This window comes from Staurois parvus, unplaced genomic scaffold, assembly GCF_062004578.1.
Source record: "Staurois parvus isolate SC_StPar_1 unplaced genomic scaffold, SC_StPar_1.0 ptg000018l, whole genome shotgun sequence".
NCBI lineage: Eukaryota > Metazoa > Chordata > Amphibia > Anura > Ranidae > Staurois > Staurois parvus.
The window spans coordinates 21,645,357-21,670,000 of NW_028317814.1; the positions used below are offsets into that span (position 1 = coordinate 21,645,357).

Consider the following 24,644-nt stretch of genomic DNA (forward strand, 5'->3'; position numbering starts at 1 on the left):
CTGAGACAAATGACAGTCACTCAATAGGGTAATTGCAGGGAGTGGGACAGGACCCAGTATGGAAATAGCAGAGGGCCCAAATACTTGTAGTCCAGCCCCAGGGGCAAAGTTAAAGTCTCTACAGCAGTTTGTAATCCAGAGGGGGAGTACAAGAACAGTTCAGGGGAAACGGGGGCATACACTCACGGATCCGACAGGGCACCCAGGTCCACAAGATAGTATGGGACAAGTACCTGCCCGGAGTATGCCCCCCCCCCCCCCCCCCCAAGTCCTGGGTGCCTGCAACAGGCAGCTGGTGTGGTTCTCCCCCTTAGCTTGGGCTGTGCAGAGCGTCAGCTTGCGGAGGCTCTCCCCCTATCCTTGGGGTCTCAAGGCTTTGGCAGCTTGCTGTGCTCTCCCCCTTATCCTTGGGGTCTCAGGGCTTGCAGAGTGGGCCACAAGGGTCCTGCCGCAGCTGGGATCCCTCAGTGGCTTGGCAGTGGAAGAGAATGAATGGGAAGAGCCCGGCATCGGTCTCTTTAGCCGATGCAGGACGCTTTCCAGTCGTTCTGGCAGCGGTGGGCGGCGTGCCTCATTGCCCGGCAACAAGGCACGCCCCTCTGGACACGGGTCATGCTCTCCTGAGAGCAGCCTTTGTCCGGAGGCATCCGCAAGCATGGGCTCTCCCCCTTATCCTTGGAGTCTCAGGGATCTGGGGCAGCTTGCTGTGCTCTCCCCCTTATCCTTGGGGTCTCAGGGATTGCAGAATAAGCCATGAGGGTCCCGCCGCAGCTGGGATCCCTCAGTGGCTTGGCAGCAGAAGAGAATGAATGGGAAAAGCCCGTCATCGGTCTCTTAAGCCGATGCAGGACGCTTTCCGGTCGTTCTGGCAGCGGTGGGCGGGCCATGGGCGGCGTGCCTCGTTGCCCTCGTGAGAGCAGCCTTTGTCTGGAGGCATCCGCAAGCACGGGAACTCCTCCTGTCCGCGCGGCGGATGCCGGGATCATCTCTGCAGGAGGGTCGCACCTCTCCGCAAAGAGGTGTGAACCTTGCTATCTTGTCCCCTCCGGTCTTGCCGGATGGGGATAAGATAGTGGCAGAGGTGAGCGGAGCCGCGCCTCTCGTCCTGCGTGGCTGGGCTTCAAAGAGCCGCGGCAGGACAAGAGACAGCAGCGGGTCACTCCAGATGCGGGCCAGCAGAGGGGGGAGAGCACCAACTGTGACAACATACTTTTTTTAATTTTTGTGTTCAGATGCATTTTAAACGTCTCCACTTACTGATTACATGTGTCTTTTTGTTGTAGTCTCCACCACAATCATAAGGGAATCCAATCACTTCTGGTCTTGGTAGGTCAGCTCCAGGTTGCTCTTAGTCCAAATCATCTTCCAGCCTTTAAAATCCCTGATGAAGGGAAATCAGTGAAGCCCAAGAAAGACACTGGATATTTGTCCCTCTGCTACATTTGCAATAACAGAATTAAAGGGAGGCTGCCATTGCTGACCAACTACAAACACTTGTCTGACTTCATTATTACTTTAGTTACAGTCCTGATGAATGAATACTGCAAATTGGTGTCAGAATTCCCTATTTCTATTTCATGTCATGGACTTCGAAAGTATTGATGACAAAGCATCAGCAGGACTCCGAGGGAATGAACACTCAAAAGGTCGTCAGAAATCACAGCATATATAGGTCTCATGACTGGTGTACTTTCAAGGAGAAGTATAGGGTATAAGTATATAATGATCACAGGAGTGCAATACACAAGTCAGCAATGGCAGATCTCTCATTTCCTCCAAGGTTTACTTTAAGCGGATGGGTTTTAAATCAAACGTTCCTTTGAAGAATTACAAACTGGGAATATCCAGTGAGCCATCCTCTATGTAATGAAAACAATAAAAATGAAACACTCAGTAAATCTTGTCCGTTTAATCCACAGTTTGCAGTGTACAGTTATGGAACAGACATTAAAAAAATCCTTAAACACTACAAGATAAAAATAAAACAAATGTAAAATATCAACTGTACATGTTCATGTGTCAAATCGATTAGAAATTCTGGACACAATGAAACTATTCACCCATTTGCTGCCATGTAAACTATGTACAGTACAGGCTGAACACATGGCAGACAACACACCCAGGTTAAGGGGGAACTTTCTAGTGTAAATCCAAGTACTAGCAGTTTAAGAGGACTTGTCAGACTCCAGGCTTGATTCTCTTGGGACCTTTCTAAGGATGGATGTCTTTGCTGCTGTGGGTTTCTCTAGGTAAAACAAAACTTCTCCACAAAGCTGATGGGTTCATGGAGTCATTAATTGAAATGTAATCCAATTGCAGAAACAGTAAATAAAAAGTTTTTACTTTTTTAAACTAAACTACAAGAATGTGCATTCCAGCCAAAACTTAAAAACTTTTGCATTGTAGGGAGTGGGGAAAGGCTAGAACCTCGGATAGGTCTCTATTGTCTGGAGTCCACATTGCCGGAGGAGGGGGGGATTTTCCTTAACTTCTTGCCCTGGTCACAGGGATAGGAAAACCTCTCCAATAAAAGGAACAGACAAAAATTATAGGATAATAAAATGCAAAAAGGTATTTCAGGACAGAGGGGTGGATTAAGGACTATTGTTCTTCTTTTACATCCACCAGTACATACCATATCCAAAAACTAACACCTTCCAGGCAAAGCCATTTTCATACAGCAGCCCTTTAAATGAATTCACTTACAAGTCAACCATGTGAATGTGGCACAACCGGAAGCCCTGTTTTTGGACTGAGCGGTTTGCATATCTTTCTCAAGCACCATTGCATTATGTCTGCTTACCTGTTCTTTGCATTCTAGTAATGTAAATCACAGGGCCTTGGGCAAATTAAAATCAAACTCATTTTAATTATTAAAGATGAACCCTTTTCACAGGCTGTACATAGGGTTTTGCAAGACTAACAGGACAAATCTTGGTAATGGATTCACCTTTACAATAAATTTCATATAATCAGGTGTCAGACAATTTTAGGCATAAATTAAAGCATGCTGCCAAGTCCCTTAGTCCAGTCCGTTTCAGGAGTCCTAGAAAATGTTAAATGGTTGTGTTGCCCTATAAGAGTCCTCAGAGGCAGTACTGTCAAAGAACATGGTCCACATCTTGTTGTGGCAGTCCGGTGGGGAGGGAGCTGTGACAGAGGGAGATGATGCTTCATCGTGATGAATTGGAACTGGAACGACTGCGGTGACGGCGCCGTGCAGGGGATCGCGAGCGGCGGCGGACAGGGGAACGGCGACGGGGGGAACGGGACCTGCGGAGGGAACACAGTGTTATCGGCTGCACCACAAAAAAAACGAACAGGTTTCCCAAAGTGTAGAATGGGGAGACTGTGACATGACCACAGACATACAATCGGAAATTAAAACATGATGCTTTTCCAATAAAGGTGGGCGAATTACAGCATTAAGAGATAGCTAGTAAAGAAGTGTAAATGCAAATCTAAAAAAACAACAGACCCATAAGACCCCGTATCAACCTACTGCAAAGTATATATGTAAACACAGACCTCAGATTATATACCCGGAGGATTTTATTTGCCCTGGCTTGTGCATGGCACCACTTTTATTAGCCAAGACCTGGGAGGTACATGTGTGTGCCTGAATCCCTGCTCACTAGAATGCTGAAGATGCAGCTCGGCTCTACACATTTCCCTGTGGTGAAAAGCCCCAAATGTCTCTTGCGACTTTGTGTTTACTTAATATGTCATCAGGAGGGTGAGGGAAAACATATGAGGTCACTTGTTTATAACCTAATCTATTCTTTAAAAGAACCAGCATAAAAAGCCAACCTGTGTGGCTAGTCTCAGAGTAAATGTGGTTTTATAGACTGTGACACCTGACAGCAGGCTGAGGGAAAAAAAAGCCCAAACAATATTCAGGACAGACCTATGACTGAAGTCGTCCTACAGCCGTACAATTTCTTTTTGAGCTGATAAATAATGTCATTTGCAACCCACCCCCCCATTCCTGCTCTGGTAGTACTGCTCTCTTAATAATAAAGATTGTTAAAAGAAACCTAAAAAGATGCATTAATGTCCTCCGAAAACATGGCTCAGAGTATGCTTTCCACCACATGCCTCCTTAAGGTCCATGGCACACAAGCAATTCTGTCTCTGGACAACTCCTCAGCAACAAGATAGCTAGGAGAGCAAAGCACTGACCTGCTCCTACAGAGTTGTTCCCTTGCTGGCCGGGCCAGTGAGGTGTAGCTCCATCGTAATCTTAACGGTGAAGGAGATTGTTAGGTTTCTGCCAGTAAGGCATCAAGATTGTACAACCGGGGAGCGTGCTCTGTTTAGCGATCTTGCTGCTGGTGAGTTGTCCCTGGATCCCTAGTCTAACATGGCCCTTACAATTTTTCTCACTAGGCAAGACCAAAATCCTTTAGCCATCAGTTAAATGTGAATATATCACACTAAATGACTGATCAGCATGTACCCAAGTTTGCCCAAAAGGTACACTTTAAATCAAACATTTTCAGGGAACCCTATCCTATGTCCAGATAAGACATTTTCATTTGTTTTGCTCACATAACCCCCCTCCTCCACCCCAGTACTCAATGTTTCTGCACAGCCCCAGTGACCAATAGAGGCTGCAGTATTGGATTGTTAACTGGAGGCAGGAGAAAGGGGGCTTAGGTCTACATCAGCCAAGCTGACCCCATGCATAGAGTCACGGTGAGAGCTTCTTGTATATGTTATTTTCTGAGATTTGAAAAACACATGCAACAACCTATTATTGCCTGCTCTTTATCCACACAGTTATTTAAAATAGTTGTAAAGAAACTCAAGGTTGTTTTACCTTTATACATTCTATGCATGAAGGTAAAAAACCTCTGTGCAGCAGCCCCCTAAGCCCCCTCTTGATCCAGCAATGTGCACTGGAGTCTTGGCTATTCCGGGACCCTCTCTCCTCATTGGCTAAGAAAGCAGTGGGAGCCATTGGCTCCCACTGCTGTCAATCACAGCCAGTGAGCCAATGAGAAGAGAGAGGGGGTCGAGGCGCAGCACTGTGTATGAACAGACACACGGAGCAGCGGTGACCCCATAGCAAGCTGCTTGCTGTGGGGCTACCTGACAGGAGGGAGGAGCCAGGAGTGCCTGTGGGGGACCCGAGAAGAGAAGAATCCTGGCTGCACTGTGCAAACCCACTGCACACAGCAGGTAAGTATAGACATTCCTGTTATTTTTAGTAAAAAAATGTAAGCCTTTAGTATCGCTTTAAAGTGGAACTTAAGTCCACAAATACATCCACAAGTTCTGACGTTGGCGAGTGAGCTTACAGATGTTGCATCTTCACTCTGGATTCTTTGGGCATCTTGATTGGCCAGCATAAGATGCCGAGGACATAAATGATACAATGGACATCTCACGCAAAATGAAAAGCCATAGAAATCTCATATGAAGTTAAATGACAATTTCTTTTTGGCTGAGATCTGCTAATGTATACTCCCTACTACCATCCATAACATTTTCTCAAATGAAAGAAACAAATGGGACTCTAATTCTATTCAACTCAGAAACCTGAACATCATCTCTCAACTCAAACAAGGCATCTGAACACAGAAAGCAGACAAAAGTAACCTTACACTTTATTGCTGAACTGCATTCTGCCCAAAATTCTAACAAAGAGTATCCCCAAATCTAGGAAGAAGCTACGCCTGTTACCAAGGCTCCTGAAGAAGAACTATTAATTTGAACATTGGGAGGTATGTTTGAAAAGTACATTTCCAAAGCTGGTATAGGAAATCAGTGCAGACTAAACCAGCCTCCGAAAGGTCAGAACACAATACATTAGGCCATAATGAAAGTGCTTTTCTCACAGCCAGACAACCCACTATGTTTATTAGTTTGTGAAAACCTGCACAGGAAATTTTGGGTTGAGATGGTCTTTAAAGTCAGTCTGCTCTAAAAGCTTGATAAATTGGGATTTCAAAATAAGTGGTTATAATATATAAAATGCCATCAAACTAAATTTAATGCCGTTTAAAAAAAAAAAAAAAAAAAAAAAAAAAAGGGGGGGGAGGGAGGTACTTGTCTCTCTGTTGGGCGGTGGCTTTTGGATTTTCACTGTCATCAAGAGCTAAGGCAGATGAAGAATCTTCCTCATCTGACACTTCTGGGTGTGTCAGATGCCTGGTCCATTGGCGCACTGTGGTTCCATTGACCAGCCCCTGTATAACTACAGTAATGATGTAGATTCTAGTACATGGACCCACAGTGTGCAACAGATGACAAGCCATATTGAACATCCTTCAGTTCTCAAAGCTTTCAAAGACAACCCAGTGCCTGCGGTAAGTATTATACCTCTTTGGCAGGAAGCATGTTTTGGCCTTTTTTTTTATAGGAACAGTGTTGCTTCAGCATGCAGTTATGTATATGATTGTTCAATGAAACCAGTAGTACAGCTATACATCCCTAGCTGGTCAACAGTTATTGACAACTCCAAATCCAGGTCTGCAGAACACCACCTTGTACGTGTATTGTATAAAAAGGTAGAAACCATATGATTACAAGATGCATATAGATAAAAAGGTGTAGCTTTTGAAATGCCAGTCTAAAAGAGTTATGAAGATATAAAGGAGACAATAATACAGATCGCTGACAGGACACAAACAATACAGAATGCAGTTTCACAGCAACGGTTAGTAAGGTGCTATTGCCAGGGTTAAGATCCGCCAAGACTTACAGTTCCAAAGCTCTACATAGAGACAGCATTAAGGAAAGACATCAGGAAGACATTGTCATATAAAAAAGCTGAAGGTTAAAACAGACTGGACCTAAAAATTCCAGTTAATATCCTGAAGCAGTGGAAGGAAAGCAAAGAAGGCAGACTGGGAAAGGTTAGGACGGTCAGAATCATCCACAGGGGTGCAGAGATTGCCGTTAGAAGTTCTCAGAGCCTGCAGAAAAGATGCACTACCTCCTCCTCATCCGCGGGGGAGACCGACGCCACATAGGGGGAGGGGGTAACATCCGACGAGGTGGGCTGAATCTTCGGGGCCCTCCCCTCACACGCAGAGGGGTAAGGACTGCTGTAGCGGTTATCTCCTGCCCGTCAATCTGTCCTGGAAGGTCAATATAGAAAGACAAGTTTTTTTTAACCGTGCATAACTGGAGGGAAGACGTAAAGGTTTAAACTTTAAAATTAGCAAAGAATATAAACGAGCAACCATCAAACGTTACCTATGAAAATGTGTTCACAATACACATTCCAATTAAAATAAAACATCTAAAATAAAACACATCCCTATCCAAAATATAGGGCCTCTATAACAGCGACAGAAATGATGAAATCGGAGATCATAGTGGAACTATGGCTTCCTTTATAAAAAAAAAAAAAATGTCCTGCAACCTGTTTAGACACACAGGAGCCTTTAGATTTACCCTGTCAGGTCTCTAAAGAAATCAAACAACATGTCCCTGCAAAAGAAGAGTTGCTAAACTTACCTCTCTAGTGACCCATGTCTTCTACCTGCCTACCATTCCAGTACTGCAGCCTCCATCAGTCTTTGCTATTAGACACTTCTTGGAGTGTCAGATGACTGACTCCTCCCTACTGCCTGCTGTAGTTGCACTCCTATGTCACTACTAAGTCTTGTAGGGATGAAGGGGTAAAAGGAAGGAACCACAGAGCACATCAAGGGGACAAGCATTCAACTGTCCCAAACTGCAGCCCTGGAAGAGGGAAGGGTGGAGGGCATGGGCCATAGTAGGAGTGAATATACTGTCTCTTCTATTGCGGGGAACTGACATTTTTATTTCTTTATAGACCTCATAGGGACTCTAGGTTTATTTTCAGTGCATTGTGCAAGTGTTCTGATAAGTTAGTCTGTCATTCACAAAAGCATATGCTGAGTGCACAGAATTCAGTAAAGGAAGATGTAGACATGCGTCCAAAGCTCCCCTGCCTCTGTAGCCTGATCCACATTCCTTCAAGGGGCTATTGACAAGAGGTGAGGAAGCGATGCGACGCCTCCTCACTGCCGGTTTTATCCACACTTTCTAATAGAGGGAAGTCTGTGGTGATTCTCCATTTTCTAGACTGTGAAGCGTATGGCAGGCTTGCTGTCTGCTGATCGCTACATGACAGGTGAACAGTAAACCCCCTCTCTACTGCCTATTGCAGCTTAAAGGGATTGGCAGTTGGTGGGTGACAGAAGCATGGCTCTCCAGTTTTCTTTCATATTGCGGGCTCTCTGTCACTGGCCAGAGTTTCCAGTCATTTCACATTTTGCACTTTTGGTGTGTTGTTATCCGATCAAGAGGAGTTCACCATCACATGAGTACTTTTGTTGAACTTTTGTTATTGATTCTACAAGGTTTAGATGATGATTCACTTAAGTTATTCACTTTATTTTTATACTGATGTAAACAAATTTTTTAACGCTGCACTTTTTTTTCACATTGTGTTTTGAGTTTATATATCTGGACTTGTACTGCTGGCAGCTTTTTTTGTGGATTTTACCCTAGCAGTGTTTTTTTTTTTGTATGTCTAAAAAAATCATACCTACCTAGGTGAATGCAGTATCGGTCAGCTGCTGCATCTGTTCCTCACTGGCTCTAAGTGTGAGAATTCAGTGATCACATGACGGATGAGTGTTTACAGCCGCTCTGAGCAGAGAGCAGTGGCTGTCAGTCACTGCTGTATGCTCCGTTCCCCCCCCAGCGCTCACTGAAGTGCTGGGTTGTGCAGGGAACAGCTGGCTCAGCTTCTCAGTGGATTGCTGAGAGGCTGAGCCAGGTGCCAATCCAGACTCTGGGGTGGATCCTGACCTTAAGGTCGGGATCTTTCCGCAGCCTGGACTGGCTGAGTGATGTCAGCTGAAAATGGGTCACAGGACTGCAGAATGAACTATCCACAGGAGAAGTACAGCCAAAAGAGCTTTGGCTGTAGTTCTCCTTTAAAGCAGTACTAAACTTAAAAACAAAAATGTAACATATATTGCAACTTTTTTAGGTGTGGTGGCTGCGTTTTTTTTTTTTTTTTTTTGTTTTTTTAGACTTTTTCTCTTTATTTTCACCTGCTGATCCAGCCAGTAACACACTTTCAGCAGCATTGTCTTAGGGTGCCTGCATGCTAGTCTTGGAGAGGGTAGTGTTAGACTAGCAGACTTGGATAGACCTAACAAAATTGAACTCCAACTAACACTTTAAGCAATTACAAGTTTTTACATAAATGAATACAAGGTGACCATTGTCATTGTATGCTCCCCTGTCAGTGGGTAAATGGTTTGTCTCAACTTTCTGTTACTTTGTGTGAACAGCTTGGTCTGTTAAAGTAAGTTTAAAAATAACAGATTAAAAGAAAAAAGCCAAAAAGGGAAACTAATGCAGCCACCACATCTAAGAATTGCTGAGCTGCAAATGAATATTTTTTGTTTGTTTTTAATACCACTTTAATATTCCACTGCTACTTGCAATGGTGATTCTTTCATCTTGTCATAATGTCCGCACAATTGTAGAGTTACTGTATGTCTAAAACAACAAACTGATTTGCTTGTTTACCTCCATCCATGTGTTTTAGGGCTTTATCGGCTTCATCTGCTGCCTCAAACTCCACATAGGCATAACCCTTATTAAGGTGCGGGTGACAGCGGTCTACTGGCATGTCGATGATTTTAATCTTCCCATAGGTGGAAAAGATCTCTAGAATGTGGTCCTGGAAGAACAGAAATGTTAAGCATAATGCAAAGTATAATAACTGTAAAATATGGCAATCACACAACATCAGATCGGTACACAGATTTCTGCTTAATGTGAACCTGGGCTTTTTGACCATTTAGAAAAAAACAAGTTCACTAAATAAGCAGCTGCAAGGGTTGTCAATAAGTCTCTTCTGCACTGCCAGGGAAGCTAAGCAACTTTCCCAAGGTTCTACTGGCTAAGGCTAGTTCAAGGTCCAGCTCCTCATCTGCTAGTTGTGTTGCAGCAATGCTTGCACGTTGATGTGTGTTCTTCCACATATTAATGTGCATTAAGATGAAGGATAGGTGATTAGGGTGGAACATGTAACATGTTCCCAATGCTGCAGCTGCTGAACATCCTCCCCCCATACTGTCAGATTTGAAAACATCGTGGCCGTGCTGACACAGCTGTGCCATTCATTCACAGAGTTCCGTGAATGAACTGCAAGCTCCGACAGCCTTTGCGGCTGTCAGCTTGTAGTTTTCAATGAACTATCACAGCGCTGTGGAGTGCCGTGGTAGTTCACTGAATTTTTCTGTCAGCATATCTGCCTGCTCATACATCCCTGCATGGCACCAGCGATCTGCTGAGCGCTGGTGCAATGCTTTCTAGGCTCCTGCAGACAAAAATAATAAATGCACATTTTTTCACCTACAAAAAAATGTGCATTTATTATTTTTCTGCAAAAGGTGAACTTATCTTTAGCTCATTCAAAGTAATGGGCTACCTACCGCACCAAATCACATTAAAAATATATACATACTAAATTTATTTTTTTTTTAACAGTGCACCAAAATAAACAGTAGTGTATTGCTGTGTTTTGCATGTTGAATCGCATGGTCGTTAGAAAGGTTTGTTGGGGTGCTGTCAAGAATAAATGGCACTGCAGCACAGAAGTGTGCGCACCATGCTGGGTATACTGGTGAACGGATATTCAGATACCCAGTACTATTCACTATCACATGAGGGATGAGGAGTCGGTCATCAAGAGCTGTGTAAGCTCCAAATTGCAAAATGGCACCTGCATAGGGCACTTCTTGATCCTGCAGGTAAACTAAGATCAAGGGAACAGGGAATGAAGAGAAGGCAAGTATGGTAAAGGTTCACATTAGGGACCAATGAACCAAATAAACTTTTTTTCCCCATGAGGCAGAAGTTTCATTGATGTAACTCTCAGCAAACCTATTTAAATTGATGTGCTCAGGACATCACTGCTCTTTCTACAGCTTTACAGTTTAAGCCTGACTGCACTCAAAAATTCAAACTTAATGACCAGAACATTATTAAACAAAGCTAACCTTTGTAACATTTCTTGTCAGCCTCCCAATGTGGACTTTGGTGGGCCGTGGGCTTGGACTTCGCCTTTTTCTCTCCTTTTCATCACGTTTTGGCTGCTTGGATCTGTGAGAAATGAAAATAGTGTTATTTTACCAATATAGCATGCATTATCATTGAGAAATCTTGAGACAAGTATTAGCAGTGCTGGCCAAAAAGAAGTTGTCATGTGGGCTCTTAATCAGAATGGCTGTATAAAAACAGTTTCATGTAAGCCTATTATAAGAAAAGTACAGGTGCTGACACTGCTGATAACATATTGAAAATAAATAAATGTTAACTTCCTGGTTAACATAGGTCAGTGACTTCAAACAAGTATGCAATAAATTAGGCATGAAGACCAGACATTTAGCATTTTCAGAAGAAAAGGTCAGCAATGGTAGCCTGCACATTAATCTCACAACAAGTTTACTTTAGGCATTTGCCACCCCTCAAACAATGCACACTGCTGTAGCATGGATTACCCTATATTAAGAGGTTGATAAAGGAACAGTTTAAATTGACAAGGTTTATGAAACACGAAGCCAGTGGCAAGTGGGTTAAAAATGAACAACAAATGCTCTACTTGAACTATAATAGCATATCTCCTGGTTCAAGTACTATATAGTAATGTGCCATGCTGGCAGAAGACAAATTATTATTTTTTTGTTGTTAATAAACCACTTAAGGACCTCCATAGATTAAACGTCATGGCCTTATTACTACGTCTTCTTACTATTTAAAGGACAACCCTGTTACCAAAAATACTCATTTTTTGCAGGTAAACAAAATGTGCATTATTTTTAGTTGCAGGAGCCTGAAAACCATTGCACCAGCAATTAGCAGACTGCTGGCGCCATGCAGGTCTCCTGCAGATCTGTCAGTATATCTGCTTGCGTGTATGTGCCCGGGATGTAGGAGCAAGCAGATATATTAATAGGAAGAATCAACGAACTACCATGGCACTCCACAGTACCATGGTAGTTCATTGAGAACTAGAAGCCGACAGCCGCAAAGGCTGTCAGGACTTGTAGTTTCTCATTCATAGAGGACTGTGAGTGACATGGCCAGGCGGGACTGAGCCCTACAGGGTCACTTTTTTAAAAAATGTGACAGCTAGCAGCAGTAGAGAAGACCCCCGCTAGCTGCCAAAGCAGGGGCCGCTGTATTCATAATACGTTACATCCTGAATATGGGTGTAACATGTTATGAAAGGTGAACTGATCCTTTAAAAGGCCTTTTAGATTTCCAAAAAGGGTAACATACTTGGAGCGTGAACGCCTTCGGTTGTCATGTCTACGGCGAGAAGGACTGGGAGAACCAGAAGAGCTGCTAGAGCTTGAGCTGCGGGATGAACTGGAACTTCCAGAGCGGCTGGATGCAGATGAGGAGCTGGACCCTGAACTAGATCCGGAGCTGGACCCAGATGATGAACTTGAAGAGGAACTGGAGCGGGAGCTTCTGGAACAGAAGTGTTAGCGTATTCATCAATAAAACAAGTAGAAGTAGCAGCTGGTCAAAGCAGAGCTAAGGTTTGAGCAGAGAACATGTCTCACTAGGAAAGAATGCGTCATTACCCCCACATGCCTAAACGCACTGCTGCTACATGATTGATCAACACTGTTGCCACTCTAAGTTACATATATACTGACAATAGGCATGTATTTTATAATGTTTATTTGCTGCATTTGCCTCAAGCTTCTGTAAGGAACATCATGAATACTTTACTTTGACTATTTTTGATTAGCTGTGTGTTGTAGTCAGTTAGGTGTTGGTACACACACAATATGTACATGCTTTTGAGGTTTAGTGACACATCAGTAAATAAACCCATGATAAGACTTGCAGAACACAACCTGTTTTGAAGCCTGCAACTTTGAAAGCAAGAAACTATAGTTTTATTCCAACTCATTTTTCTTTCCCTACAAGTTCCCACTAATTAATGTTCAGTGGTTCAGTGTGCCGCAGGAGCAAGAAAATAGACGGTAACTTTGTCATTGGTGTACAGTTTTGAACTGTTTGCCACGTACCTGCTGCTACTACTGCCACTGGAAGCACTGCGTCTCTTTCTGGTCTTGTCTCGTCCACGGTCTTTCTCTGCTGTCTCTTTTCCTGCAGCCTTTTCTTTAGTCCGATCCTTAGACCTGTCCTCAGACCGTTCTTTACGCTTGCTAGGAGAGGGCGCCCTAGCAAACAGAGAAGTCAAGAGCTATTATGTAGCCTCATACAATACAAAGCAAATGTTATGCAAGATAAATCCATTCTGATTGAGCACATTTTTAAGGAAATGAGCTTTAGCTATTAAAGTGATTCTATGACCGTCTATTATGTGATTTATTTCGAAAAGAATAGGCATTCTTTAAGATCATTACTTTTTTTGGTGTCTGGATCCCACTAGAGGATTCACTTCCTGTTCTGAAGAAGCAGAAGGAAAAGAAAAAGTTGTATTAGACAAGTGTCCCCGCCAATGGAAAATTTCCTCCAGTCTTCTTCAAAACAAAACCGTAACATTTTGGATTTCCAATCACCTCCATGGACAGAGCCATCCTTTCTAGGAAATCATCCTGGTAATGTGATAATTATGCCAGAGATACTGCTGACTGCTTCATGGTCTCTGCAATTTTTGAATGGAATGAAGTTCTACAACTGAAGTCTACACACACGTCTATTACATTGACTTTTTCAGTTCAAGTAATGGCAGAGTTTGGAAGCAAACACCTTTGCCTAAAACTATCTGCTTAGGCATCAAAAACGTTATTCAAAACGCAAGCCTGTAGTTAACCAGGGTGGATAAAAACCAATGATTTTTTTTAAAAAAAAATAATCAGATTTTTTTAATTTAAATCTGATTTTTTTTAATAAAATGCTTTTTGAGGAAAATATATGACCATCCAAAGGTTATTCCATCATGAAATAAAGATTAGTTTTTTAATTATGTAGAATAAGGCTGTATATGTTTAATATTTTTGGTAAATAAATTCCATTACTACATTCACAATGTCATGCTCTTCCAGAGGTTTTTGTAAGATTATTGGTCAGTTTCTCTGCCTACAAGATATTATCACAGATGCTCGGTTTACTTTTGCAGTTCTCAAAACTGAATTTTACTCAGCGGAGATCACATGCCTCTTCTTCACAGCAAAAATGTTATAACATGAACAGAGTTAAGAAAAAGACCTTCATCCTAACTTCTACAAACCTATGAATACAGAATCAGCCCCTTCACTGCTAAGTTTCAAGAAGTTCAGTGAATAGAATAGAAACAATATTTTTCTGATTGTTTGGAGTGGAATAGATCTGCACAAGAAGAAAGTGAAACTAAGTGTGAGGAGGAAGGGGCTGACAGTCTAAGTTTCCTAAAATATATATATTTTGTTTAGCCGAATTAGTTAACAAACATGGATGTTTGTTTAAGCAAATCACATATGCTGGAATGTTATTGTTTCAGTTGAATAAATCTATTTAAATGGTTATTATTAAGGTAATGATTATTTTTCTCCTTCCTAAGTACAACAGAAAAGTTGTCCAAATATGAATGATTAACCTATTAAACTGGGGATAAAAAAACTAATATGAAAAGTTGTAATTCTAAAAATCTTCATCTACTTGCATATTAAGGTTGAACCAGCAAGAATTAGTCTATGTAGAAAACTAGGATTTAAATCAAGCCTGACTAGTGATTTAAATCATGATTTAAATCAGTTTGATTTAAATCAAATCCACCCTGCAGTTAACCAATATTAAATGATCAGGTTTTCATACAGCAGATGCATGCATGCTAGTCCAACAGCTTTACATATAGTCCAAGGATCCAGCTGCTTCTGTCACAGGAAGGCTTCACAGTGTTGAATCTTTTACAAAGCAGAACATGACATATAAAGATAGATATACCGAATCTGTCATGGTTCTGAAGTTCAATGCTCCAGAGCGTTTATACTCCTTGCTTCATTACTGGCAATACATGGAACAAGGTTTGAAATTTGGCAATGTGTAGCCCTGTTGTAACCCTCCCGCCTGACATCCTTCAATGTAACGTAACAAAAAAAAAAAAAAAAAGAAGCTAGGTAGAAAATTACCAAAGAGTGACTGCATCCAATCAGATTCAGGCATTGTTTGGGAATTCTGACAACCTGCAGCCAGAATACAAAAGCTGCAGCAAGTGATTCGCCAATCTGCACTGTCTGGTGTATAGCCAGATTTAGCAACTCACTGGCCTGAAAATCAGGAAAACATCTGCATACCTGACATGCAAACAGACGTTCCACAGATAGATTGGAGATCACAAACCTTAAATTTGCAATGATTAAAAACCAAGTACATAATATTTCTGTGCTGGCAGGTTCAAATAAATGTAAAGTTAGGGGGACAGCTACAGAGAGCACCAACACTGGAGACAGACCAAGCTCTTCCAATCTCTAGCAGGCAGATCTCGCCACTGATGCCCCCCCCAAAGGATAAACCAGTGAGTGAATCATGTTGTCTGCCAGAATCTATCCTGGAGAAATCAAGGAAGGGTTCACACTACGAGCAGAGAAAACCCTTCAGTTTTTCTCTGAAGGTAGTGATCACAGCTGGGGGATCCCACACCTCTTCTCAACTCCATTGTAGTTTGAACAGGGCACATGCTTGTTTTTGTAGAGATCTGCGTTTTTCAAGTGCAGGAAAATGCAGGTCTCTGCACATAGTGTGAACAAGCCACCATAGTTCTCCTGACTGGACATCTACTTATGAAAAACTGTATGACTGAAAGCTACCCTCAACTTACACTGGCCAAGCCTGTTTTTGGGAAGAATTTCTGTGCCCCCCCCCCCCCCCACCTCCAAACAACCAGCACATCAACGTGGAAGAGCATATTAAAAGCCCATTCACATCAGATGCATTGGGATGCATTTTGAAGTCATTCCCACTGCATGTACAGTCCAAAATCCATGTTACCTCATGCACATAGTTCACACCATTGCAGTAGAAAGTACAGAAAACTGCATTTTTTCACAACGCAAATGTGTGTAAACGCACAGACAACAATATGCAATGCACAAAGGAGCTCAAAGAAGGAAGTGGCCTCAAAGCAAATGTAAGCGATCCCCTAAAAACGCACCACAAATGCATGTAAAAAAAGGCCCGTTGATCTGCACGCAAAAAAGTACGGCTTCCGATGTGAATGGGCTCTTGAAGGAGAAGTTCACATTTTGGAAACATGTTACATGTTTCACCCGTTTTTAGGGTGGAAAATGTAACATGTTCCCACCGTGGCAGCCACTGACCAACCTCCACGGGGCTGCAGTATAGGGAGACGTTCCTCCTACCAGCTGTCAGTTTTTGAAAAAAATAGTGTGGCAGTGAAGGGCTCTGCCCACGCAATTGCGTCATTCATTCATGGTGTTCTGGGAATGAATAAACTACAAGTCCCGACAGCCTTTGTGGCTGTCTGCTTGTAGTACTCAATGAACTACAAAGGCATTGTTGAGCGCTATGGTATTTTTATTATTATTATACAGGATTTATATAGCGCCAACAGTTTGCGCCGCGCTTTACAATATAAGGGAGACAGTACAATTACAATACTTTCAGTACAGAAGGAATATGAGGGCCCGGCTCGTGGAGCTTACAATCTAAAGGAAGGGGGAGGTGATACAAAAGGTAATAGCTGCGGGGGATGATCTGGTGGAGGTGATTAAAGTACAGTTCTTAGGTGGAGGTGGGGTAGGCTTCCCTAAAGAAGTGAGTTTTCAAAGATTGCCTAAAGGCAGACAGGGTGGGGGCTGACCGGACATGCTGTGGTAGGGAGTTCCAGAGGATGGGAGAGGCTCTGGAGAAGTCCTGGAGGCGAGCGTGGGAGGAGATGACGAGAAAGCTAGAGAGGAGGATATCATGGGAGGAGCGGAGTGGGTGATTTGGCCGATATCTGTGGATGAGGTTGGCGATGTAGCTAGGGGTAGTGTTGTGGATGGCTTTGTAAGCTGTGGTATTTTGAATTTTATACATTGGGTTAGTGGAAGCCAGTGGAGGGATTGGCAGAGAGGGGCAGCAGTCGTTGATCGGTTGGTAAGGTGTATGAGTCTAGCAGCAGCAGCATTCATAATAGACTGAAGGGGGGATAGCCTGTGTAACGGTAGACCAGTGAGGAGGGAGTTGCAGTAATCGAGGCGGGATATAACCAAGGTGTGGATGAGTTGTTTTGTGGTGTCATTGGTCAGGAAGGGGCGGATTTTGGAAATGTTCCGGAGGTTGAGGGGGCAGGATATAGCCAGTGAGTGGATGTGGGAACCAAAGGAGAGGTCAGAGTCTAGGATTACGCCTAGCACCCTGGCATGAGGGGAGGGACCAATGGTTGTGCTGTTGATCTTAATGGTAGAGTCATGAGTGGGGGATCGGGGAGGAGGAAATATTACAAGCTCAGTTTCTGAAAGATTGAGTTTGAGGTAGTGATGTGACATCCATGCTGATATGTCACTTAGTAGATTTGTGATACGTGAGGAGATTGAGGGGGTGAGCTGGGGAGTGGAGAGATAGATCTGGGTGTCATCAGCATAGAGGTGGTATTGGAAGCCATGGGAGGTTAATAGTTGGCCCAGGGAGGTGGTTTAGAGAGAGAAAAGGAGGGGCCCAAGGATAGAACATAGTTCATTGAGTCTTCCCGTTAGGCTCTGACACTGGCAGTTTGCAAGAGTCCTGCATGGCACCATGATGCAATACGTTCAAGGTAAAAAAAAAAAAAAGTAAATGTACCGTATTTTTCGCACCATAAGACGCACTTTTTTCCCCCCAAAAAAGGGGGGAAAATGTCAGTGCGTCTTATGGAGCGAATATAGAGCGGCCGGTCCGGTATTTCCACTGCCGCCGTGTCAGAATACCGGGCCAGCCGCTCAGCTCTACAGCGGGACCTTATAGAGATGACTGCTGACCTTTGGGGAGGGGGGGAGCGGGTACCTGAATTTGACAGATACCCGCTCCCACTTCCGTGGAGTTGTTCTTTCATCTTACCCGTTCCTCTAGCCAGCGGCGCGGTCATCCCGGCTTCTGTAGTGTGGGCATGACAGCCGGGTGCCAAGTGCGCATGCGCAGGAAGCGGTGCTTTTTGTGAATGGTAAGGAGGCACCTGGGACACATGACAGATCCCAGAAGCCGTCGGACCAATCACAAAGCGCAAGTGCTTCTCGCTCATGCGCACTGGGCACCCGGCTGTCATGCTGAGCGCCATTACAGAAGCCGGGAAGACAGAGCGCGGCTGGATAGAGGAACAGGTAAGGTGAAAGAACAACTCTGCGGAAGTGGGAGCGGGTATCTGTCAAATTCAGGTACCCGCTCCCCCCCCCCTCCCCAAAGGTCAGCAGTCATCCCCTGTACTATCCACAGTCTCTGGTCAGCCCCTCTACTGTGTCCGCAGTCTCTGGTCAGCCCCTCTACTGTGTCCGCAGTCTCTGGTCAGCCCCTCTACTGTGTCCGCAGTCTCTGGTCAGCCCCTCTACTGTGTCCGCAGTCTCTGGTCAGCCCCTCTACTGTGTCCGCAGTCTCTGGTCAGCCCCTCTACTGTGTCCGCAGTCTCTGGTCATCCCCTCTACTGTGTCCGCAGTCTCTGGTCATCCCCTCTACTGTGTCCGCAGTCTCTGGTCATCCCCTCTACTGTGTCCGCAGTCTCTGGTCATCCCCTCTACTGTGTCCGCAGTCTCTGGTCATCCCCTCTACTGTGTCCGCAGTCTCTGGTCATCCCCTCTACTGTGTCCGCAGTCTCTGGTCATCCCCTCTACTGTGTCCGCAGTCTCTGGTCATCCCCTCTACTGTGTCCGCAGTCTCTGGTCATCCCCTCTACTGTGTCCGCAGTCTCTGGTCATCCCCTCTACTGTGTCCGCAGTCTCTGGTCATCCCCTCTACTGTGTCCGCAGTCTCTGGTCATCCCCTCTACTGTGTCCGCAGTCTCTGGTCATCCCCTCTACTGTGTCCGCAGTCTCTGGTCATCCCCTCTACTGTGTCCGCAGTCTCTGGTCATCCCCTCTACTGTGTCCGCAGTCTCTGGTCATCCCCTCTACTGTGTCCGCAGTCTCTGGTCATCCCCTCTACTGTGTCCGCAGTCTCTGGTCATCCCCTCTACTGTGTCCGCAGTCTCTGGTCATCCCCTCTACTGTGTCCGCAGTCTCTGGTCATCCCCTCTACTGTGTCCGCAGTCTCTGGTCATCCCCTCTACTGTGTCCGCAGTCTCTGGTCATCCCCTCTACTGTGTCCGCAGTCTCTGGTCATCCCCTCTACTGTGTCCGCAGTCTCTGGTCATCCCCTCTACTGTGTCCGCAGTCTCTGGTCATCCCCTCTACTGTGTCCGCAGTCTCTGGTCATCCCCTCTACTGTGTCCGCAGTCTCTGGTCATCCCCTCTACTGTGTCCGCAGTCTCTGGTCATCCCCTCTACTGTGTCCGCAGTCTCTGGTCATCCCCTCTACTGTGTCCGCAGTCTCTGGTCATCCCCTCTACTGTGTCCGCAGTCTCTGGTCAGCCCCTCTACTGTGTCCGCAGTCTCTGGTCATCCCCTCTACTGTGTCCGCAGTCTCTGGTCATCCCCTCTACTGTGTCCGCAGTCTCTGGTCATCCCCTCTACTGTGTCCGCAGTCTCTGGTCATCCCCTCTACTGTGTCCGCAGTCTCTGGTCATCCCCTCTACTGTGTCCGCAGTCTCTGGTCATCTCCTCTACTGTGTCCGCAGTCTCTGGTCATCCCCTCTACTGTGTCCGCAGTCTCTGGTCATCTCCTCTACTGTGTCCGCAGTCTCTGGTCATCTCCTCTACTGTGTCCGCAGTCTCTGGTCATCTCCTCTACTGTGTCCGCAGTCTCTGGTCATCTCCTGTACTATGTCTGCAGTCCATTAGTTCAGAATTTTTTTTTCCTGTTTTCTGCCTCTAAAACCTAGGTGCGTCTTATGGAGCGAAACATACGGTACATTTTTTTTTTAACTTGTTTTACAGGTGAACTTATCCTTTAAGTAGAACTAAAGGTAGTTTTTTTTTCCATTTTTAATACAGGAAGGGAAGGCTTTGTCTTTTTCCATCTGAAGCCCTTTGGGGAGATTCTTTTAACTTCCTGTTCCATAGCCAAAAGAGGAAGTGAGCGAAACTACTTGGGAATCTCTGGTTGTGGCCAGAGTCACCATAGTGTCCTCATCAGAAGACTTTGTAGATTTTCTTTCACTCTTGGTAGTAACATTAAAGAGTGAAAAATCAAGAGAGTGAAACTCTAAGGCTCCATTCACACTATGCAGGTGTAACGGAGCGCATGTGTTTTTGAGCTTTGCGATTAGGGCAGCCCAATCAATTCTATGGGCTACCCTGCAAGAGAAATGTTTAAAACAAATGCCAGGCCCTATTTTAAAAAGAACAAAAAAAAAAAAAAACCACACCGTATCAAATACATGGTAAATTGTTACTGTGTATTTTGGCACGCCGCACATCTGCTATAAGGCTGTGTTTGTGTACTGCGCCAAAGCATTTTGCCTGCAGTGCCTGTTACTGTGCGCAGGCAGGCTTTTTATTGCAGAAGAGACATGCAATGTCTCTTCTGCATTAAACTGAAGTTACCTGCCTGCTCACAGCGATCCCTGAACTCTAAACTGAGCTGCAAATGTGCAGCTCAGCTTACAGTGGCCAGGCCGATCCCTGTGTGCTGGAACAGCTAGTAAATGGAAAGATGTCTGCACTTCAAAATGTGAAACATCCAAAATATTTTATTACAAGTCCATAAAATCCAAATGTTCAGACAAGCACAGTGCAACAGGTAGGGAACAGCACTGACACGTTTCATCAGGGTCTAAGCACATCCCTGTGTAAACACATCAATGCTACCCCTACCTTTTAAACTGTGCTTGTCTGAGCATTTGGATTTTATGAACTTACAATAAAGTATTTTGGACTTTCACATTTTGGAGGCCAGTCATCTCTCTCCATTTACTAGATGTTCTCTGGCTGCAAACTGGACCGGCACCCTGAAGAGTCCTGCATATTCAGGATGGAGTCATGAGGCGCTCACCAGGAGCAGTGTGTTTGTTTTTACTTTTGTCGGAATGACTAGCTCCTGCACAGAAGTGATGTGATCCTGCACTGGCCACTGAAGGCGGCTGAAAACCAGCACACAGGAGAACTTGCTGGTGAGGGACCATTGGAAAGGTATTACCCTTCAGTTCTGCCCTAATAACAGGTCAGACACGTAGCATGCTGGCACTTTGCGGAACAGACGAGGGAACTCATCATGCAGGCAGTGATATTACAGTAAATCTGTCTCATTAAAAGTACCACAGTGACCTGTAATTTAAATGGTATATATATTCACAAAATGCAGGGATAATACTAGCACAATAACACGGACAAAAAGCCTGAGATGTTTCCAATACAGTAAAACCAGACACTAACAGGAGTGGTAGGGAGTAATCATACAAATGGGTTCATTACCATCAGAAAAGTGGGCAGAGCCCCACTGAAACATCAGACCCCCAATAAATCTACACAATTTGAATTACTTTTTTCAGGTCCTGTGAGTGTCTAGTGATTACAAAGAGAGAGATTGGAGGAAACAAGCATATGGATATCTAAATATTTGAGAGAGAACTGAATACAGTGGGTGTAGAAAAGAATCACCCCTCTTTAACCACTTCCTGTCCGGCCCATGTATATAAACGGCCGGACGGGGGCATTGCAGGAGCAGGTTGCCATTCATAAATGGTACCCATCATTTTAGCCTGAGCGCACTCCCTGGGAGCACGCGGCACCACAATCCGGTGCCCGCTGTGTCTGAAGGAACACCGATCACTGTACAGGACCTCAGTGATCACATAATTAGTAGTAAGCAAGATGTCACTTCTGACATCATTGCTTACTACTTGTGAAATCTGTGAATGATCACATGGTACAAGGCCTCACAACAGCCTTGTACCATGTGACAAGCTGTGACCAATCACAGTTCTCACAGTATTTCTCAATGGCTGCAAGAATGCAGCCAGAGAGAAAGAGAAATTATTGCTTTTACAGCCTTTATAGGTGTAAAAACAATCAGTGTAAAAAAAAAAAAAAATCTCCATTAACCCCCCCCCCCCCCCCCCCCAAGTAATACAGTGCCACTATGGTGACACTGTACTGCTAAAGTGACAAGGAAAAAAAAAATCAAATAAAGTAAATTTCTTTTTAAAGTAGAAATTTTGGTTATAAACTAATCTGGGTTATTTTTTTTTCACTAAAAAGAATCAATACATTTTGGCCAAGATCTATGAAGATTTCCAAATTTTTATAAGAAAAACACTAAAACTTTTTTTGGAATTTCATGTATATAGCAAAAAGAAAAAAAAAATCAAAATCCCAGTGGTGAATAAAAAAAAAAAATAAAGTTTTATCTATCTCAAAAAACCTAAAAAAATTCATATGGGTACAGTGTTGCATGACCGCGCAATTGTCATTCGAAGTGACAGCGCTGAAAGCTGAAAATTGGCCTGGACGGGGGTAAAAGTGTCCGGACTTGAAGTGGTTAAAATAATCACATATCGAAGCTTTGCAGTCTGAAAAGAAGACAGACATGGTTTTTGTTTTATCCAGCTGTATTTACTATATTTTGTTGAACCACTTTTTGCTTTAATTCCAGCCTTAGTCTGTTGGGATATGTCTCTACTAACTTTGCATATCTAAACATTGCAATATTTGCACGCTCTTCTTTGCAGAACTCAAGTTCAGTTAAATTTGATGGTGAATTTTTGTGGACTGCAGTCTTCAAGTCATTCCACAGATTTTCAATGGGGTTTAAGTCTGGGTTCTGACTAGGCCATGCAAAGACATTCACCTTTTTCTCCTCCAACCACTGTGGGGTCATTTTTGCTGTGCACTTTGGGTCAATGTCATGTTGGAAGGTAAATTTTCTTCCCACTGACAACTTTGAGGAAAATCTGCTGTCTTCTGCCAGAATTTGACTGTATTTTTCCCCATCCATCTGGTCACAACTTTTTCCATGTGGCCTTAATCTTCGAGTTGCATTTTGGCAAATCTCAGTGGTGACTTCACGTGGAGCGTCTGTTTTCTTGCGATTCTCCCATACAAGCCACATTTGTGGAGAATTTGTAATGTCACATGCACACAATGACCACTCTAGGCAGCCTCTCTGACTAGTTTCCTCCTGGCTCTTCCATCCAGTTTGGAGTGATGTCCTGATCCAAGGAAGGTCTGCATTGTACCAAATACATTCCACATCCTAATAGACTTCACTGTGCTTCTAGGCATTGATAAAGCCGTTGAAATGTTTTTGTATCCATCTCCTGACTTGTGCCTGTCCACAACTATATTGCGAAGATCTTTTGACAGTGCCTTGCCTCCCATAGTTGACTGTTTACTGCAGTTGAACTACCAGAGACTGAAATGCTCCAGGAAAGCTCTTTTCATGCTGAGCTAATCAAAATGACTACAGCTGATCACAGTTGAAAGTCAAATGGCTTTGTGAGTCCTCATGCACACTTGATGTTTTTACAGCTGCTGTTTTGGGCTTTTGATGGGTTTTTTCTCTACAGCTAGTAAACCCCCAGCATGTTATCCTGTGTCCATGCACGCAGACTATAATCAACGTTTTTTGGCTGGGAAAAAACCCCAGGACTAGTGGATTTCTAGCGTTTTTAAGCTGTAAAAATGCTCTAACGCTGAAAAACGTGGCAAAATGTGCAAACCAGTGTTTTTCGACTTTTTTTTGACAAAAAAAAAAAAATTTGGTTAAAAAAAACAACAAAATTTTCTGTCCAATTTCCTTTAGATTTACCTTCAACTATGTAGTGCAAGAGCCTGCCTAATTGGATACAATCGAAAGTGTTGTTAGCTTTGACCTGCGATTATATGGTTTTTGGTAAATCTAAACCAAAAATCTCAAGAAAACTGTATAATGTATGGCCAGCCTAAGCCATTGAGAAGGTGATTAGCTACACCTGATTGAGTAATTTTTATGAAGAGGGAGTAAGTGATGCTTTTTCCAAAGCCCCTTTCACACAGACGGTCGATTGGGTCTGCCTACCCGTTGTTTTCCGGCAGACCAGATCAGAACCTCTATTTTCCTCTATGGAACAGTGGGTGTAAACGGACATATCTGTTTATACCCGCCGACATTTGATCTGCCAACAAGAGACGGATGGGGATCCATTCCCCTTCCATCGGATGGAAACAGACAAAAACAGGGTTCCGCTACGCCTAGAGTGACTGGGCTTTACAGAGAACTGCTTGGAGCCAGAAGGAAGAGCAAAGACTGCTGACAATGTAAATAATAAAAGCATTATGGAGAGTACCCAGCTGGCTGTATATATATATACACACACACATATATATATACACACACACATATATATATATATATATATATATACACACACACACACGCACACATACAGTATCTCCCAGAAGTGAGTACACCCCTCACTTTTTTGTAAATATTTGATTCTCTATTTTCATGTGACAACACTGAAGAAATGACTGATACAATGTGATGTAGTCAGTGTACAGCTTGTATAACATGTAAATTTGCTGTCCCCTCAAAATAACTCAACACAGCCATTAATGTCTAAACCGCTGGTAACAAAAGTGAGTCCACCCCTAAGTGAAAATGTCCAAATTGGGCCTAAAGTGTCAATATTT

At 43.8% G+C, this 24,644-nt stretch overlaps 1 protein-coding gene across 2 annotated transcripts in view; it reads right to left on the reverse strand.

Annotated features, from left to right (window-relative positions):
• Positions 1–1,894: 1,894 nt before the first annotated feature.
• Positions 1,895–24,644, reverse strand: part of RNPS1 (RNA binding protein with serine rich domain 1) — a 25,137-nt gene continuing 2,387 nt past the window's right edge. The window contains exons 2-7 of one of the 2 annotated variants that reach the window (XM_089682885.1): positions 13,053–13,208; positions 12,289–12,480; positions 11,007–11,109; positions 9,529–9,682; positions 6,944–7,088; positions 1,895–3,273 (exon numbers count right to left, since the gene is read on the reverse strand). In XM_089682885.1, coding sequence (XP_089539011.1) covers positions 3,174–3,273; positions 6,944–7,088; positions 9,529–9,682; positions 11,007–11,109; positions 12,289–12,480; positions 13,053–13,208 — 850 coding nt within the window. In that variant the 3' untranslated portion in view covers positions 1,895–3,173. Of the gene's footprint in view, positions 3,274–6,943; positions 7,089–9,528; positions 9,683–11,006; positions 11,110–12,288; positions 12,484–13,052; positions 13,209–24,644 lie in introns of both variants that reach the window. The other variant, XM_089682882.1, reaches the window with a different exon arrangement.